Source organism: Amphibalanus amphitrite, unplaced genomic scaffold (genome assembly GCF_019059575.1).
Source record: "Amphibalanus amphitrite isolate SeventyFive unplaced genomic scaffold, NRLGWU_Aamphi_draft 001060F_arrow, whole genome shotgun sequence".
Taxonomy (NCBI): Eukaryota; Metazoa; Arthropoda; class Thecostraca; order Balanomorpha; family Balanidae; genus Amphibalanus; species Amphibalanus amphitrite.
In genome coordinates, this window is record NW_024882554.1 from 223,770 (window position 1) to 241,335 (window position 17,566).

General features: G+C 54.0%; 1 protein-coding gene across 1 annotated transcript in view; it reads left to right on the forward strand.

Moving 5' to 3' along the window:
• Positions 1-14,336, forward strand: part of LOC122369671 (roundabout homolog 2-like) — a 71,456-nt gene extending 57,120 nt beyond the window's left edge. Inside the window, exons 3-13 of the mRNA XM_043344577.1 lie at positions 3,623-3,776; positions 4,188-4,321; positions 6,042-6,308; positions 6,809-7,294; positions 7,635-8,194; positions 8,542-8,773; positions 9,172-9,648; positions 10,133-10,365; positions 11,422-11,575; positions 11,936-12,757; positions 13,024-14,336. Coding sequence (XP_043200512.1) covers positions 3,623-3,776; positions 4,188-4,321; positions 6,042-6,308; positions 6,809-7,294; positions 7,635-8,194; positions 8,542-8,773; positions 9,172-9,648; positions 10,133-10,365; positions 11,422-11,575; positions 11,936-12,757; positions 13,024-13,136 — 3,632 coding nt within the window. The 3' untranslated portion in view covers positions 13,137-14,336. The remainder of the gene's footprint in view (positions 1-3,622; positions 3,777-4,187; positions 4,322-6,041; positions 6,309-6,808; positions 7,295-7,634; positions 8,195-8,541; positions 8,774-9,171; positions 9,649-10,132; positions 10,366-11,421; positions 11,576-11,935; positions 12,758-13,023) is intronic.
• The last annotated feature ends 3,230 nt before the right edge of the window (positions 14,337-17,566 follow it).

A 17,566-nucleotide genomic window follows, 5' to 3' on the forward strand; every position in this document is an offset into this window, starting at 1 on the left:
TTTTGTGATCCGGCATGAGAAGCAGCAGGCTTTAGAGATCATTACCGTGTATAATTTTTGTCATTTGTATGAAATGAACGCACGCTAGCGGCGTTTGAAGTTGCGGGTATCTGACAAGTCATTTTACGACATAGAAAATGTCACGACTTCTGACAATCATACACGAGGCCAATTTTGACAAAAATATGAAAACTATGTGAATTCAGATGCGCCAAACATTTCTTTGGTTAGCCATATAGCGATTTACTCGGTTTGGTAAACTTGACTTTTTGGTATTTATGGCCACTCGTGAACCCCATTTGCATCACTGTGGCACGTCGTGGTGTGACCTTGGTGACCCAGGCAGGCCGCAGGGACGGCCGATCGTCGTTGGCTGAGGATCAGTGACCTGTCACGGATTGTGACCCCGCTGACCCAGACAAAGCCGCCACGGGCTGAGGACATGCTGTAACTCTGGTGACCCAGACGAATTTGTCTCGGGTTAGGGACTGTGAGACTCCCGGCCTGCAATCGTGGGGTCCCAGACAGGGCCACGATCATGGGCCTAAGACAATGTGACCCCGGCCGTCGTGTGCTGAGGACATGCTGTGAACCTGGCACTCAGACAAGGCCGTTTTATGCTGAGGATATACTGTCACCCTGGTGACAATACAATTCCAAACCGGGCTGGAGATATGATGTGACCCCGCGGACCCAGACAAGGCCGTGGTGTGCTAAGGATTAAGTGAGACCCAGGGACCCAGACAAGGCCGCCGCTGGCTGCCGGCGGGCTGCAGTGTGACGCCGGCGATCCAGACCAGGTCGCCGCTGGCCGGGTACAGACACTGTGACCCGGGTGACCCAGACAAGGACGGCCGGCCGGTCGATATAGCACCGCGGTCTCCAGATCGGCGACAGAGTGGGGAGAGGATCCTGGATCGTTAGCCTCTAACGGACAATTACGGTGGTCATCAGCCGTCAGCACTGAGCTGCCATCAGCCAGAGGCGTCATGAGCTGTCAATAATAAGCTGTCAACAGCGCGAGGCGTCATTAGCTGTCAACAATGAGCTGTCAATAGCCAGAGGCGTCATGAGCGCCCAGAGGCGTCATATGAAAACACGGGATCTGTCAACGAAGAACTGTAAGGAGAAGAATCTAACCAGAAAAAAATCCGCCATAACTTTCAACCAGCGTATCCCACCGTAGCTGTCAAATGCGAGCAGCAGAGCTGTCAGCACCATAGCTGTCAGAGGCAGTTATTGAGGGTCAGACGGCGTGCCTCACTCGGGCCCATAATTTCTGCTGACTGTTGTTGGGGGTTTAGGGATTTCTGTTTCAACATCAAACTCAATGTATCATCGAATAAAGCTTGCAATTAGTCAGTAGCGGCGGAAAGCCTTCAATCAAGAGGGGGGGGGGGGGGCACTGCCGACTTTTGGTCCCAATGTTAGAATGCCTAAATCAAAAGGGGGCACGGTGTCCCCATGCCCCCCCCCCCCCGTTCCGCCGCCTATGCAATCAGTCGCATCTATACATTAAACTCGTTGGATTCTCAATAAATTTCGGGATCGAGGCACATACAATGGACACTGCCATCAAATATCGTCAGCGTTGCCTACCACCATTTTATAACTCGTCTTCAGTGTAGAACAAACCGCAATGGGTGCTGACAGGGAGCAGGGAGCTAACAATTGTCCCTTCCCCGGCGAAGACTGGTCACAAGGGTGCCGACATCTCCGGAACGACAGGAACGCCATTTCCCTAACAAACGTGCCCATTAGTTATTTGGTCGAGTTTTTATGGGTGAAACAAGAGCCTCGAGAGACCATACCTGCCAGCCGCGCTACACTGCGTGCCGCAAAAACTCCGCAAACGAGGCACACGGCGACAAATTGGATGGTGACGTCATTATTCTGCCCTTATTTACTGACGTCTCCATTCGTTGTCGGCTCGTTTTTTTTTTTTTGTGCGGAATGTTGGATAGGAAAACACACTGGTACAATACCAGGGTAGAGATGGTGAAAGGAGCAGGAAAATGTTAGTGCCGAAAGATGCTTTTGATGCTTTTCGGCTGCATTCTTTCCACGGCTTTTGATATTTTCGCCTCTTTGGAAAATGGCAAATTAACCTAGCTCTAAGCAGGACATAATTTATGTTTTTTCTTCTTTATTTTGTATCACTCCGCTGTTCATGGTTGGGTTGTGCCTCCTTGTGCGGTTGACATTTGCCTTTGGGCCTCTTGGCTCCTCAGTCTCCATGCACGTCGCTTGCTTTTACATGAATATGTTCGTCGGCCGACCTCTTTTCTGCTCTCTGCAGAGTGCCTGTCATGCTCGCTGTCTCCATTCTTTGTCTGAAGGTGTGGGCAGACTGAGCCCTCTCCTGCTGCTGTCTGCGGGTCGCACAGAGACAGACGCGGCCCGCACAACGACCCCAGAGGGCAGAGCAGAGCAGAGGAGAGGGGAGAGGCGCGCTGCCACCGTTCCTCGGAGCCGTGTCCCTGCGGTGGCTGCCCGCCTAATGGGGGACGGCTGCCCTAACGAACCGTGCTGATAAAATGATTCCTTTATCGCCCCCCAGCCGGCCGGAAACCGCCGCGGCGCGTTTTGTGCTGACTGCACCGAGTCGGTCGGACGGGTCTGCCCGCCGCCCCGCCGGCGCTCTATTGATTCGGCCGCCCCCGCCCCCGCCCTGGCCGCCGCCGCCGCCGCCGCCGCCATCATCCGCAGCGGTGCTGAGCCTTCCTCGGCGCCATGAAAATCGCCCTCATGCATCCGACGGCGGCGCGGAGAGCAGCGGCCATTTTTATCCTGCCGAGCCCGGCCCACACCTTCCGCCTCTGCCCGTCAGCTGAATAGATCAGCTGCTCGTGCGTTATGTAATCTCCCTGTTTCTTTTTTATTATATCTATGTCCGTTTCTTCGGCCGCTCTGTTCTGGATTCGTGTGAGAAATTCGAAAAATGAAGTGTTTCTTATGAGCCGTTTCCAGAATAAATTTCTCTGGCCAGATTAGATTGAGCCCCGCCCCTTTCTGTCGCTGTTCACCGGCTTCTTTTGCGCACTGACCCGACCCTCCTGGCCCGGTGAAGCCCACCAATAGCATTTCCCAGCCGTGCTACCACCCCTCCCGCTCTCCTTCCCTACCAAGCGGCCTCAGACATTAATACCGAGCGGGAGCTGTTGCGTGAGACACTCGGGACTAAGGCAATTCCTGCATGATTATTTTAGTTTTCCATTTGGGAATGCTGATTGTCTTTGGATCAGCTGCCGGACAATCACAATTCGGTCTTACTATTTCCATCAAGATTCCTCATCACTAGCTAGAAGGTGAACAGCTGCTGTGCATATCGTTTCCTTCCCCCCCCCCCCCCCCAACGTCCGATTAATAGTTGACATGTCTTCCGACACCAGCAAAGTATCACCTTTTGTTATTGGCCACTTTGGATGTACGAAGCTACATACAAAGTTTCTTCGTAATTCAACTGACCTTTGATCTGCATCTCGCGGTATGCTTCCGAATTCCAATCATCTTTCAGGGATCTCTCACCCCAGACCTCAGTCAACCCTAACCTCTGACCTTTCCCCTGATCTCCGACTGATCACTGCTGACCTTTGACCATTCTGTATCGTTTCTGCCTCAGTTTTGAAGGACGAGTTCAAGATGATCCCTGTGGACACCAAGGTGGCGGTCGGGGGACAGGCCCTTCTGCGCTGCTCGCCGCCCAAGGGGGACCCGCCGCCGACCGTGCGGTGGAAACTGAACGGAAAAACGGTGGACATCTCCACCACCGACCGGTAAGAGCATAACGGTGGACAAGGTGGTGTGGGTGGAAGGCGAGTGGACAGTAGAAAACGTGCTGGTGTGTCAGCTTCTTCCTTTGTTATGTATTATGTATTATGTATGGCTGATTAATTGTAGTGGGGATGTTTTCGCTTCTTTGTACTGAGTTTGTAAGAATAAGGCATCTGCACTGCAACATGCAAGTCAGATTACCTAAATGTTTTTTTTTACCATTTGATTTCAATTCAGTTACGAGGTCTTAATAATTTTATTCAACATTTCACACTAGAAAAACCAGACTCCAGAGTAGATGCAGAGTGCTAGTTCATATGACACATTGATTTCCATCGAGTGTCGCCCACCATGGGCGATGTCTGATGTTCATTAGCCCGATGGTCTGGTGACTCGTGTGTCTCTGGCGGCAGGCTGAAGATACAGAATGAGGGCGACCTGCTGATAGACGGCGCCACCGTCGAGGATGCTGGGAAGTACGTCTGCGAGGCACACAATTACGCCGGGATGCACCGACAGACTCCCTCCGCCGTCCTGTCCGTTCATGGTGAGACATCGAGAGTTGTAGCTGATTAACACCCTGCGATGTGTTTGTCGTAGTCAGACCCTGTCTGCTATGCCTAGGCAGGGCTGGAGAGCTAAATCTTCTATCCTAAATTTAAAGTAACTAAATTGAGCCGGGTTCCTAATTCATCCCTGAGTATCAAAACCTCCCGAGCCTTCTTAGACCGGCGTGAGATTCTCTTACACTAGCTAATATGAAGGCATCAGACACCAGCCGCGTAGGCCGTCTGAGGCTGACAGGTGACGTTCTTTCACGGGAAGAGTTTGATCACTCTGATCGGTTTGCGCAACCCTGATGGTCGGTTGTAGGCCTTCGCATATAGGGTATCAAGCATGGGACCCGGGATATGTGCGGTACCATTTATTCACGCCTCAACTTGACTAATTGTATTTTCGAGCTAGCAGGGTTGGCCGTTGACCTTGTTTGTCAATCTCTCAAAGGATTTTCTACAGTTCGGTGACATATTGTTGTTTTCGGAAGCCCGTCTCAATTTGCCGTTCAGGGTCAGCGACGTCAACATTCTCGGCTTCGGCCCAATATCAGGCCGTTTCCGAATGTCGCAGTTCTGATAGCACGTCTCGGCCGAGAAATATCGTCAGTTCAGACGGCACCGTATTGGAATGGCGTCTGTTTTCTTCGGCAGTGCTCTGATCCGCTTTTTATCGTCATATCGACTGAAGGTAGTCCAATAGCGATATCCCCGGGATACGCCGATATTGGGTTACCTCGGCAGCTGATTCCCTTCGCGGCCCTAGGGACCGGAAGCTGGTGGGTTCCGGTGGGTCCGTGGGGCCGACCCGTGCTCCCCCTCCCCCTTCCCCACCGCTGGGTCTTATCCACCACCATCCGTGGTCTCTCTCTGTGTCTTTTTATCGTAGCCATTTCGTTGCTAGCGTCCTTTTATTACGGAGAGGATTCGGCCATCCGTCTCTGAGCCGAGAAATGGCCGCCCGGCTCGCATTGTAGACGGATGGCGCCGGATGGAGGCGGCCTCGGTCCAAAACCGGCCGCGCCCGCCAGACCCATGGGCGGGCTTTATTGCAACAGGAAACTGGCGAGAAGGAGCCGAATCCATTACGGTTCGCCGAACATTTGGAACAGCCGCGGCTGCAAAACGGCGGTCCGACTGGGAATCATGTGTTGGTAACGTCGCCATCCGAATCGCGTTTGGAGAAAGTTAGCTTGTAAGCCAGTTGTAAAATAAGATCATGTTTGAAGTGCGGTACGTTGAACATGGGTTTTCAAGAGCGCTAAGCGTCGCTTTGCCTGCTGTAAAAAAAAAAAACTTTCTATAACACTAAAAACTGTCTTTAAAAAAAACTAAAAAAACTAAAAAACTAAAAACTTTCGAAGTCCTTCGTCATTTTGTGGTGTTAAAACGTAGGTCGTAGCAGCCTTTAAAACGTTTACGTTCCCTTACTCTTCGGCACATAGCCTGCAGTATGTTTCAAATGTGAAATGGTGGCCGATTTTTCTTATTTTAGAGACATGTGCATCTGTCATATATAAGTAATGCAAGTCGCTGAGCATTTCATAATTATTTTCCCATGATCCACTTAGCCACGTAATAATTAAGAGTAATCTGAGGAAGTTTGCATCCGTTAGAATCGCTTTATGATGTTTACCTAGCATGACCGAATTACCCAAAGCGATCTCCCGATGTCCCTCTAACCCTCCCTGCCTCTGGCTGTCTGGCCGGCAGTGCGTCCGCACCTGGTCGACGCGCCCGCAAACGCCACGGTCCTGGCCGGTGAGTCGGTGGATCTGGTCTGCCGGGTGGCCGGTGACCCGACTCCAGCCGTCTACTGGAGCCGCCAGAACGGACGCATGCCCGTCGGAAGAATCGACCTGCTGCCTGACAAGACACTGCGTATTGAGAATGTGCAGCCGCAGGACGAGGGCCTCTACGTCTGCGAGGCGGAGAATCCTGTGGGAAATGTCACCGCCTCGGCCACCGTCACCGTACACTGTGAGTTGACATGCATAGAGTTCCCGTACTGCCGTCACGGTATGTGGTTTAGGTTCAGTTTCATCACTACCGTAACGCCAATAGTTATTTGTGTTATTTTCTACCTTCACTGTCTGTGTGCTACTTAGCTCTCGGTTGTTTGCTTTGCGGCACAGTCTACCTTCAGGCGCTGACGTCGCCTGCCATCTAGTGGCAAGAATTTAAGCTGCACTGCAGTTTCGTTATGTTGGATAGCGTGTGCGTGCAGACTGCAGCGGAAGATATTTGCTGACGCTTTGCAGCAGCCTAGCTTTTTAACAGGGTGCTATAACGCTAACAGATTGATGGAAAATTATAAAATTGGGTTTGTTGGAAAATTACAAACAGAATTGACAGAACGTTTTAACGCTTGCTGGTATGGGAGCACTGAGTCGCCGCCGTTTCGAGTTAATCTTCTGTCTCAGACACTCCATTTCCACTCTGCTCCCGGAGTCTGACCCCTCCCCTCTCTCTGCCCGCAGCGCCGCCGTCTTTCGAGCGGCCCCCGAGTGACCACCGCGCGGCGCTGGGTGACTCTGTGACCCTCGAGTGCGGCACCACCGGCCGACCGCCGCCCGTGCTCTTCTGGTCACGCGCCGGCTCCGATGACGCTCTGTTCTCCGGCGATACCCGCGGCCGCTTCAGCGTCGGTGTCGACGGCAGCCTGCACATCGCTACCTGTCAGGCGGGCGATCGGGGTCATTACTCCTGTACAGCGGTGAACGCGGTGGGGTCGCTGGTAGCTCGGGCGCACCTGGAGGTGGCGGAGAGCGGGGCTGTACGCCCGCCTCCCGTCCTAGCCGTACTGCCGGCGAATCAGACGCTGCCACTCAACTCTCCTGCCCTGGTGCCGTGTCGGCCGGCCGACAGCACGGCTACTGTGAGCTGGATGAAGGACGGTCGACCGATCACCCCCGGTCAGCCCCGGGTTCAGCTGGACACAGATGGGACGTCGCTCAAAGTGGACGGTGAGGCAACGCAGCGGGAGGGCGAGGGGATTTTTTTATGTGGAATACCTGGTCGGTGTTTCATTTTTATAAAATGCGTGCACAATGTAGTGCTCTTTTTTATATACTGAAATAGACGAATCAGCTACAAATAAGATAGTATTGAATAATTATGCTCCACTGTTAAGAGTCATGTTCATTTGTTTTACTTTCAATATGGCTTATGCAGAGCTGCATAATTATTGTATAGTCCTGCAATCATATGTGCTGTGTAGATCGTATATTTTGTCTGTAAGCTGACTTGACTCTCATCAGGCATGTATCTTCTCCCCTTAAACCGTCCGTCCATGTGTTTTCACAGACCTGCAGCTGTCGGACAGTGGCCTCTACACCTGTACCGTGACCTCAGTGACCGGAGTCAGCACATCGGCCTCCGCACGGCTCACCGTCGCCAACCCGACCAACCCCAACATCCAGTTTCATCGTCTGGCCGGGCCGGGGTCGTACCCGTCGGCTCCGCAGCGTCCGCGGCTGGTTGGCCGCAACACCACCTCAGTGGAGCTGTCGTGGAGACCAGGCAGGCAGCTGGGCGGCTCAGCGCTACAGGGGTACAGAGTGGAGCGCTACAGCCCGGATACGGATGACGGATGGGTGACAGCCGTACAGAGAGTGGCAGCCGAGACAGTGACGGTCACCGGACTCCGGCCCGACACCACGTATGTGTTTGGAGTGAGGGCGGAGAACGGTCAGGGATTGTCACCGCTCTCCGAGCTCTCTGTGCCGGTTCACACCCTGCCGGCGCCGGCAGAGGGGGCGGAGGGAAGGAGGATGGCGGAGGCCAGCCGCGCGCTCCAGGAGTTTACCGTCAAACTGGAGTCGGCCACCGCGGTGTCAGCCACGGCCGTGAATCTGCAGTGGAAGGTGGGTGTGGTAGTAGTAGTAGTTTATATTGTGCTGATTACTGGGCAACCAGGGCTTGTTTGCTGGTATATCGGGCGATCAGCTTTTGTTTGCTATTATCATATGGACCTGAAACTGGAATTGTATTCATTTCTCCTTTTGCGGGTGCTAGTTGGATAATATTACCTATAGAAACAGGAGCAGTTGAAAGAATAACTTAACCTCCTAAAGTAATGACTACACTTTAGAGCGTCAGTTAAAATGTAAAACATGAGCAGATTCAGGATTTTTGTTTTGCCTCTCTGAATTCAGCGCAGTCTCCACCACCACCCCTATCGCTCCCTGACGTCTCTCCGCTCTCGTTTCAGATCGTCTCCGGCGCCGACTGGGTGCAGGGTCTGGTAATCCGCTACCGTCACACCGACTCGGACTCGGACCAGCCCTTCCAGTCTCTCAGCATCCACAGCTCGGGGGCCGCCGGATCCTACGTGGTCGCCAGCCTGCTCAAGTTCGCCTCGTACCAGTTTTTCGTGGTGCCCTTCTTCCAGTCGGTGTACGGCCGGCCTTCCAACTCGCGGACCGTGCGGACACTGCAGGATGGTGAGAGAGGATGGGAGGGGCTGGAGAGAGGGATGGGAGGAGCGGAGAGAGGGATGGGAGGGTCTGGAGAGAGGGATGGGGTCGGGACAGAGGGATGGGAAGGCCCTGGGATAGTCAGTGGAATGATAAAACGGCTACCTGGTTGTTATGGTAGCTTGTGTCATTAGACATCGATGTGTAATGTGTGAGATTGTGCAGAAAGGAAATGCCGTTAAAAGTCACATCCTCACCTGCATTCAGCTACAAGCACAAGTGGACAAAATCAGCTATGAGAAATAATGCTCATAGCCGTTTCGTTATTCTTAGAAATTCTATAGTTGGAAGTTGTATGTACCGGCCTGCGATAATGCGCGACATTAAAGTGTCTCCCAAATAACCGACCGTTTGTGCGGTTACAGCCCCCAGCGGGCCGCCCCTGGAGCTGGAGGTGCGGCCGCTCAACTCGACTGCAGCCGTGGTCTCCTGGTTACCGCCCTCCTCGTCCGAGCGGAACGGCATCACCCGCGGCTACCGGCTGCAGCTGAGCCAGCAGCGCGCCAGCTTCCGCTTCAACGTCACCGTCAACAGCTCCACCACCCAGGTGATCCTGAAGAACCTCACGGCCGGCGCCGGCTTCTCCATCCAGCTGGCGGCGGTGAACGAGATCGGCACGGGGCCCCTCTCCGAGCCGGTACACTTCCAGATGGCGCCCGACGCCAGCGCCCCTGGCGGCGGCGGTGTGAACTCGCGCCAGGTGCCGGCCGCCGGCGGACTCTTCAGCCAGGCGTGGTTCATAGCGACCATTGGGGGCCTGCTGTTTGTTCTTCTCACGACTCTGGTGGCGGTCATATGCTGGCGCAGGAGGCGAGAGAAGAAGGCGCTCGGAAATCTGACCGGTGAGAGCCGCTAATGGTGAGGGGTCTATTCTTAGGGAAGGTAGGCTCAGAAGCAGTGGAGGAGTGTTGTTGAATAAGTCGGCATGACAATACTTTTACCAATTCTCTTTCTATGCATAAATCTCACACTCGTGAGTCAGCATTGCCATTGCGCGCGTTGTAAAAAGCTAAGCTTTTGGTCTCCCCAATAGATGTCGGTAGTAGTAAACCCCTGGAAGTTATGCTGTTCCGCACGTCACGGGTTGATCAATTGAATAAATAAGTTTTGGCGTATCGAGATGTTTTATGAACGAAAATCCAGACCGTTCGCTGCGTTGATTCGCAACGTCACTATGAACTCTTCTCGATGCAATTACAAGAGTGAACGTTATGAGATATTCCCGTGCTTGTATGTGTCTGACCACACTCTCCCCTCCCTCTGTGTCTCTAGTGCACATTCCCCTCCTAACCCCTCTGACCTGCCCCTCCCTCCCTCCATCTCCAGTACCGTCCGGGAAGCCGGACGACATCTCGCTCCTACCTCTACAAACGGAGCGTGGCCCTCTCTGGATCGACCCCGGCTACGATCGCGGCTGGCGCGGCGACTTCCAGAAGCCGTCCGAGGCCAAGCTGCTCAACTGTGAGCTGCCCGCGCTGGTACCGGCCGAGTATGCTGAGCTCGACCAGCGCGGCATGAGGACGTTCTACGGCCAAACGGGTGGACTTAGAGACGATCAGGTGAGGGATGGGGACTTTAGTGTGAGGGAAGGATCATGATGGGAGGATACCGGTGATGCCTTGCAGTTTGCTCTAGTGTCAAATATTAGGTGATTCGATGTCTATTTGTATTTCAGGTGAATAAAGAAAAGCAACGGCTTCATTTGGATAGGTATAAGTGCAACTTGTTCCTTCAGAACTTCTTTCTTGATATTACAAAACTTCTGCACTGTGCTCTCCATTTCGGGAGAACTCGGCCGTCATATGTAGATTTCCCAGCCGTTCTTTGTGAGCGCTGCCGCGGAGATCTGTTCCGGGTCCGGCTCCGGCCCGGTCCGCCGCTCCGGGCTCCAGTAATGGCCGGGCGGCGCGGCGACTCGGCTGACGAACGACCTCCCATCCCGTCCAATGTCTCATGCATGCGGATTTATTCGGTTCCTCTCCAGACGGCTGTAGGAATTTTCACAAGTTATGGCCCGCCCCGATCCGACAATATTCGCTGTCATATGTCACATACATCATCAAGTTGTTCTTTCGCCGAGCTATCCATCGTCAAGGATGCAATTTCGGCGACTGTTTTATGACGAAGTCCCGGAATCCCTCATCGCTATGCAGTTTCAAGCAGACAGAAACTGCCGCTCGGGTCCGTTTTGATAGGACGCGACCAATCACGGCTCCTTTTTTCAGACACCGCCTGTCGTCATAAAGTCTTTCTTGCTCTCATATTAGCCTACGTTAGAATAGACTCAACATACCCGTTCGTCCTTGTCTTATCCACATCAACGCATTGACCTTCTCACTCCAAATCATGACCTCGCTGACTCTGACTAAAAACTGACTCATTATCGAGTCTCTTCGCCCCAGACCGTAACCTTTCTGCTCGAATAACCATGACCTCCATGACCCAAGGTGACCCGAAACCCCTGCCCTCTCATAAAGTGACATACCCGCTCACAAATCACACCCTCAAAGCTTCGTTGTTGCATGATGTTAACTCTTCTACTACCCGTGAGCTTCCCTACGTCTACCCTACCTCTGTTCTGGCAGCCTATCGATAACACCCTGCCCTCCCCCCAGGAACCGGCCCCCTACGCCACGACGATGCTGGTGGGCGGCGCGGGCCGGCGGCCGCTGGTACGCACCTGTGGCTCTGATGAGCCCGTGCTGCGACACTCGGGCTCCGATGGAGGGCCCGTCTACGGGTCCAGCTCCGGCGGCAGCTACTCCAGAGGTGCGTGATATGGGTTAGAGGAGGGACAGAGATGGGTGGTGTGGCAAGAGGTGGGTTTGAAGAACAGACGATGAGAGGTTAACTAATGATGACATTGAAGTGTGTAAAAAATAACTCGTTGTTTGTCTGGATTAGTATGCCAATTTCCAAATACTCGTGCTACGGTTACATTTATTCCACATTAAAACGTGCTAATAGGCATGCAAATAAATCCGTGACGTATTTATTTGCATGCCTATTAGCACGTTTTAATGTGGAATAAATGTAATTGTAGCACGATGTGTCTCTTGTAATTTCTGTTAGGATGTTTCAATGTTGTTTGACATGCATGACTAACGAATTCGACGCATTCTTTTACAGCTCCGCGGACTCCTGGCTACGACACGCAGCCCAACCTGCCGTACAGGGACGACAACATCTCTCCGAACCTACCTTACCTGACCGGAGCTCACTCTCCCAACCCGCCCTACCTGTACGAGGACAACTACCCACCGGAGAGCTACCACCGGCCCGATATCAACGAGTTCGTGCCACCGCCGCCGCCTTGCCCGCCTCCGGATCTCACATCCACCCCGTCCCACTCTGCGCACTTCTCTCACCTGCCACACGCCGGCTCATCCGGCTCCGTCCGTGGGCTGGGCTCGCCGCGCGCGCAGCGTCGCCACCCGGCCGGGACTGGAACTACTGGTTCGCGGTCGGGCCGCGCGGGGCGCCAGCCGCTGTATAACCTGACGCCGCGTTGTGAGTCCGGTCCGGAGAGTGACCTGCCGGGGAGGAGGGCTGGCGAGCCTCGGCTGCAGCTCCAGGAGCGCTCCGGCGCGCCGCAGCTGCAGCTGTTTGGAGCCGCTGAGGAATCCGAGCTGTCGGAGCGCGAGCTGAGCCCCGAGTCGTCGGTGAACGGCGAGGCGGGCGGCAGCTGGGAGCCCACCTCCTGCGACGAGGACAGTGACGCCGTCGGCGCCGGGGATGAGGCCAGTTTCAGCGAGTCGGTGCTGCGCGCGGCGCGCCTGGCCGGAGTGACGGTCACGGCGGGTACCGGGCCTCCCCGTCAGGTCTCTCGCTACCGCCCGCCGCCCCCGGTGGAGGGTGGCGGAGGTAGCCTGCAGGCCCGGCCGACCAGAGCCGGCAGGAAGAGGGGTCACAGCGGAGCGAACACCCTCGACAGGACGACCGCCACTGCAGGTGAGTGGTGGGGAGATGGCGTCCGGGGGATGGAGGGAGATAGAGTAGATGACCTATCAAATTATTACAGCTTGGTTAATGGATCATTTTTAAACACCGTCACAGTAAAACGGTTTGTGTTTAACATTGTTTGAGTTTCTCGGTGAACAATTTTATATGAATGTAATCATATCAAATAGCCGAACTTGTACACGTCATTCGCAGTCGCCCCTCTTACATGATTTCGAAGCGTTGAATGACGAATATCTCTCTCCTTTCTTTCCCAGCGGGCATTCCGGAGCAGTACCCTCCGAACAACCTGAACCAGAGGAACTACCGGACTGAGGACGACGTCCATAGCGAGGAACGAGGCCCACTTCTGGCTACAGGACCCTCGTGAACGATGGGGGCCACAGAGCCTCGAGAACGACCGGGGTCCAATCCTGGCCATAATGCTCTAGTGAGTGGTCGGGGCCCACTCATGGTCACAATGCTCTCGCAAACGACCGGGGCCGGATGATGGAGTCACCTACCGCTGGTCAGTCGTCTAATGTCAACCGTCAGCAGTCAGTCACTCGTCAGTCAACCGTCAGCGTCAGTCGCCAGTCAATCGTCAGTCATCACCATCAGTCAGTAGTGAGTCAGGCTTCTGAGCTGGACCCATAGCTGATTGGCGTGGATTAAAGTGATCTCCCAGCGTGCGCCGATGGATTTCTACCAGTGATCACCGCTAAGCCGTGTTTACAGTACCGGGTATGACTGGAAGACATCCTCGTGTCTGTCACAGCACGTAAGCTGGGATTTCTGGTCACTGACCGAACTAGCACGATGCATTGATATTGGCGGAAGTCAACCACGGCCTTGAGTTATTGGTTAGACTTTCAACGCGGGAGCCACGAGGTCTCTTCTTACGAGGAGGATGCTTTTGTTATCGGGGAGAGTACCTTGTGTGTTTGGTACACACTTCACACGCGCACTGCATTGGATTTGACCTATGGATTCTTAACGCGGTCAGTGAGGTCGCCTGGCCCGGTCAGGTCGCGTTGACCGCGTCTGGCTCCCACGCACAACGTGTCTGAGGAGCAAGGCACGTGACTGCTAAGAGACTGAGCTGGCACGGCCCGTCTGAGATTGGTCTGACGTGACCTACGCTAGTGATGTCGGAGAGCACATAGGCGCAACATATGCTGACGCTCAGGACATTGGAGCTCTTTGTCAAGTGTGCGACTGTTGGCTATGCGTAGACACAATCGTGCCAGATCACAGTCATGTGTGTCGAACTCTATCGAATCCGTGGATGTGCCGCGGCGCGACTCTGTACCGTGGACTAAGCTATAGAGAGTGAACGGCTGTGATATTTATATATAAACGATAGCTGCAGTGTCCTGTGTCGCCGCAATAACTTCCTCTGTGATGGAGAGGATGATTGGGAGAGCGGCGCTGTTAGAAATCAGGGTCCGGTGCGCGACGACTTTGTAGAAACAGGGATAGGGGGAGGGCGGGAGAGGTAGAATGGCGAGCGGTGGACAACTAGTCACATAAATGGCTCCACAACTTGCCATATCTCAATCGATAATGCCAATAAACAGTTGACAATGCCAAAGTGTTTATGTTTTCTTTCGCCGATCATAAACTGTGTTACCTACCCCGGCGGTCTTACCTTTCCCCCGACTGTTTGCGGTATGATGTGAGCGATTTACCTAAATGTCATTGAAATTTGACAAACCTTGACCTGACACTGACCCATTGCTAAACACAGCGTCGTGCTTGCAGAATCATTCAGTGGTGTGTCTTACTTTGGGTACATGTATTGTCATGATTACAGCCCGCGGTCATAATTCGAATGAATTAGATCGTTAAATGCATTAAATTGCACATCTAGTTGCATGATACTTCTCCATTTCCATAAGGTGCATGTAGCCATCATTAGCCTCCTGCTGCATTCCATAAAATATTTACGTAACTGTTGGAGTTAGTTATTCTCGCCGCTTGTTTTCGGCGATGGTCGGCAGTGTCGCTTATTTCACACACTCTTCTCTATTTATATCTTCATTGCAAAACTCATTACCCTCCCTGCCTCAGATAGGTCCATACTCCGGCGACTGAGGGTGACTCTCCAGACAGTAAATCACGGACTGTCTCGTCAACAGCCGTGTAATGACGGACTGACAGTGCCCACTCGTCTTCATTACCAATCTGCCGGGGGTGACCGGACCGTCACCGCGTCACCCCCCCCCCCCCCCCTGGGACGGTGGGACGCCCCCTTCCCAGGCGGGCCATCAGCGAGCGCGACCCTGCCGAGAGGCGTGTGGTCGGCCCACCTCAGACGCGACCGACATCCCACCGCACACGGGCTCCGACCGTTTCGACACCCGGCGCGCGACCCCGAGCGCCGCCGCGGCTAACCGCCAACCGCCGACCGCGGCGGTGTGTGGGCGGTGGGCGGGACACTGTGCGAACTGTGCACCATCCGTGCACAGTGCGCAGCCCCCGCTCTGGGTCAGAGGTGCCCCACCGTGGGCTGATTACTGCGACTGATGGATGAGATCACGACAGGCGCGCGTGCACCGCGCGCGGGGACGTGCCCTGCGGTCAGTGAAGATGTCGCGCATGGCATTGGCGGTGACAGCCAGCGACCGTCGTAATTAAATTATGGCGTACGTAAATGCGGATTTATACGCTCGAAGTATAATACATTGATAACGGTCGTCAAAAGCGTATGCATTCTGGTATGCCATCAAATTTGTTAGATCTAGAGCATAGACCTAGGCATATGCTCCACATTTAGGTAATGTGAGAGCAGAAGTAAGTAATATGGTTAAGTAATGACATAGACCACTATATACCCAGTGGTATATAGTGGTCTGTGGTAATGATTATCCTGTAGGCTGTAGGTATAACTATATGCCTACAGCTACTTAGGCGGCGGAACGGGGAGGACACCGGGGCGCCGTGCCCCCTTTGATTTTGGCATTTTAACCCTCGCCCGTAAACCAGGGCCTATTTTAACATGTTAACTGGGGGGGCAAATGCCCCCGCACTCAACAGAATTGCCCCCCTAGTCGTCGAGATTTGCCCACTATAAAAATGGGCATAAAGGAACAGGGTGACAAACAAACTACGTAACTACTGTGACTTGTTTTGCAATGGGTGTCAAATGAGTCAGTCTGTAAGTAATGACCAGTGGTGTATCTAAGGGTGGGTCATCATATGGGTCATGACCCCCCACCCTCTTGGGGCCCGGGGACACCACAGGCCTGCCAGGGGCACCACCGGCCTGTCAGGGGCACCACAGGCCTGTTGGGAGCACCATCAACCTAGCAAGAGCACCATAGGTCTGCCAGGGGCACCACAGACCTGCCAGGGGCCCCACCGGCCTCGCAGGGGCACCACCTTGGGCCTGTCAGGGGTACCACCACAGGCCCGCCAGGGGCACCATAGGCCTGCCAGAGGCACCATAGGCCTAGCAAGGGCGCCACGGACCTGTCAGGGGCACCAGAGTTCTAGTATGGACACCACATGCCTGGCAGGGACACCACCGGCCTCGCAGGGACTGGGACACCTTGGGCTTGTTAGTGGCACCACGTGCCTGTCGGGGACACTCCAGGCTTGTCAGGAGCACCACAGTCCTGTCAGGGCCCAGGGGCACCACCGGCCTCACGTGGACACCACCGGCCTCGCAAAGGCATCATGGGCCTGTCAGGGGCACCACGGGCCTGTCGTTGGAACTTCAGGCTTGTCAGGGGCACCACAGTTCTTTCAGATGCACCGGCGGCCTAGCACCATGGCACCATGTTTGGCCGAGGTCGCGATTCGGCGTATGTCGCCTCGCATTAGCCGCGCGTTTGCAGTCTTTTCGTGGTTTCAAACGTTCAAACATGGGATATGATGTTGCTCCCATGCATTAGGGTGGGTGTCAAGATCACCGGAAGGTCAGGTCAGGTCATTGACCTTTGATGACCTCGGTACACTTTTTCGAGTTTTACATGTTTCTAGGCCAGTTTTTGCAGCTGAATTCGAATTTAGCAACCATTTGAACATTTACGAAGTAGTTTTGGTGCCTTCGTAACATGCTACGAAGCTATCAGAGGCGGTTGACACCTACTAGGAATACCCGGCAGGACCCCTACTGGTTGACCTGACCTGACCTGACCCGACCTGGACTAAATGCATGAAGACATCATCTGTGATCAAAACTAACATGATATTCGTGATCAGCACCCCGAAAAACCATAGCAGCCACTCTTTACGACGCTCTAACATGTCCCGATTTTCCCGACTTTTGGGTCAATGACCTGACCTGGAAGGTCAACCGATGACCTAGGACCTTAAAATTGGGTATAATCGGCTTCCTTTCATCACGGGCAACACGGTCGTTTTTCCGCGAAGCTCTAGCTCGATCAGGGGCGAAACGGCAAGGGGGATGGTCCAACGGACCCCCCCCCCCCCCCTATACGCTCGCTACTGGAAACACCAATACGGGCGAGGGTTAATGGATTATTAAAGACAATTTTCCAGGTTGCCCCCCCCAGTCAAATTCCCTTAAAATAGGCTCTGCCGTAAACGGCGATCTGCCACCTTCGCCCATGCAGGGGGGGGGTTGGTGCGACCCCCCCCCCCCTTGGCGTTTGAAAACGGAGCGTCGTAGAGCTTAGCGGAAAAGACCAACGGATTGCTCTCGCCGAGATCTCGCGATTGGTGGTATATTTTTTGGTCCTAGGTCAACATTTGACCTACTTTTGACCGGTCAAAGGTCAAATTTTCGGAAAAATAGACTTTTTCAAATTTTCCGCGGCGATTGCGGCAAAACGGTGGGAGATATCGACTTGA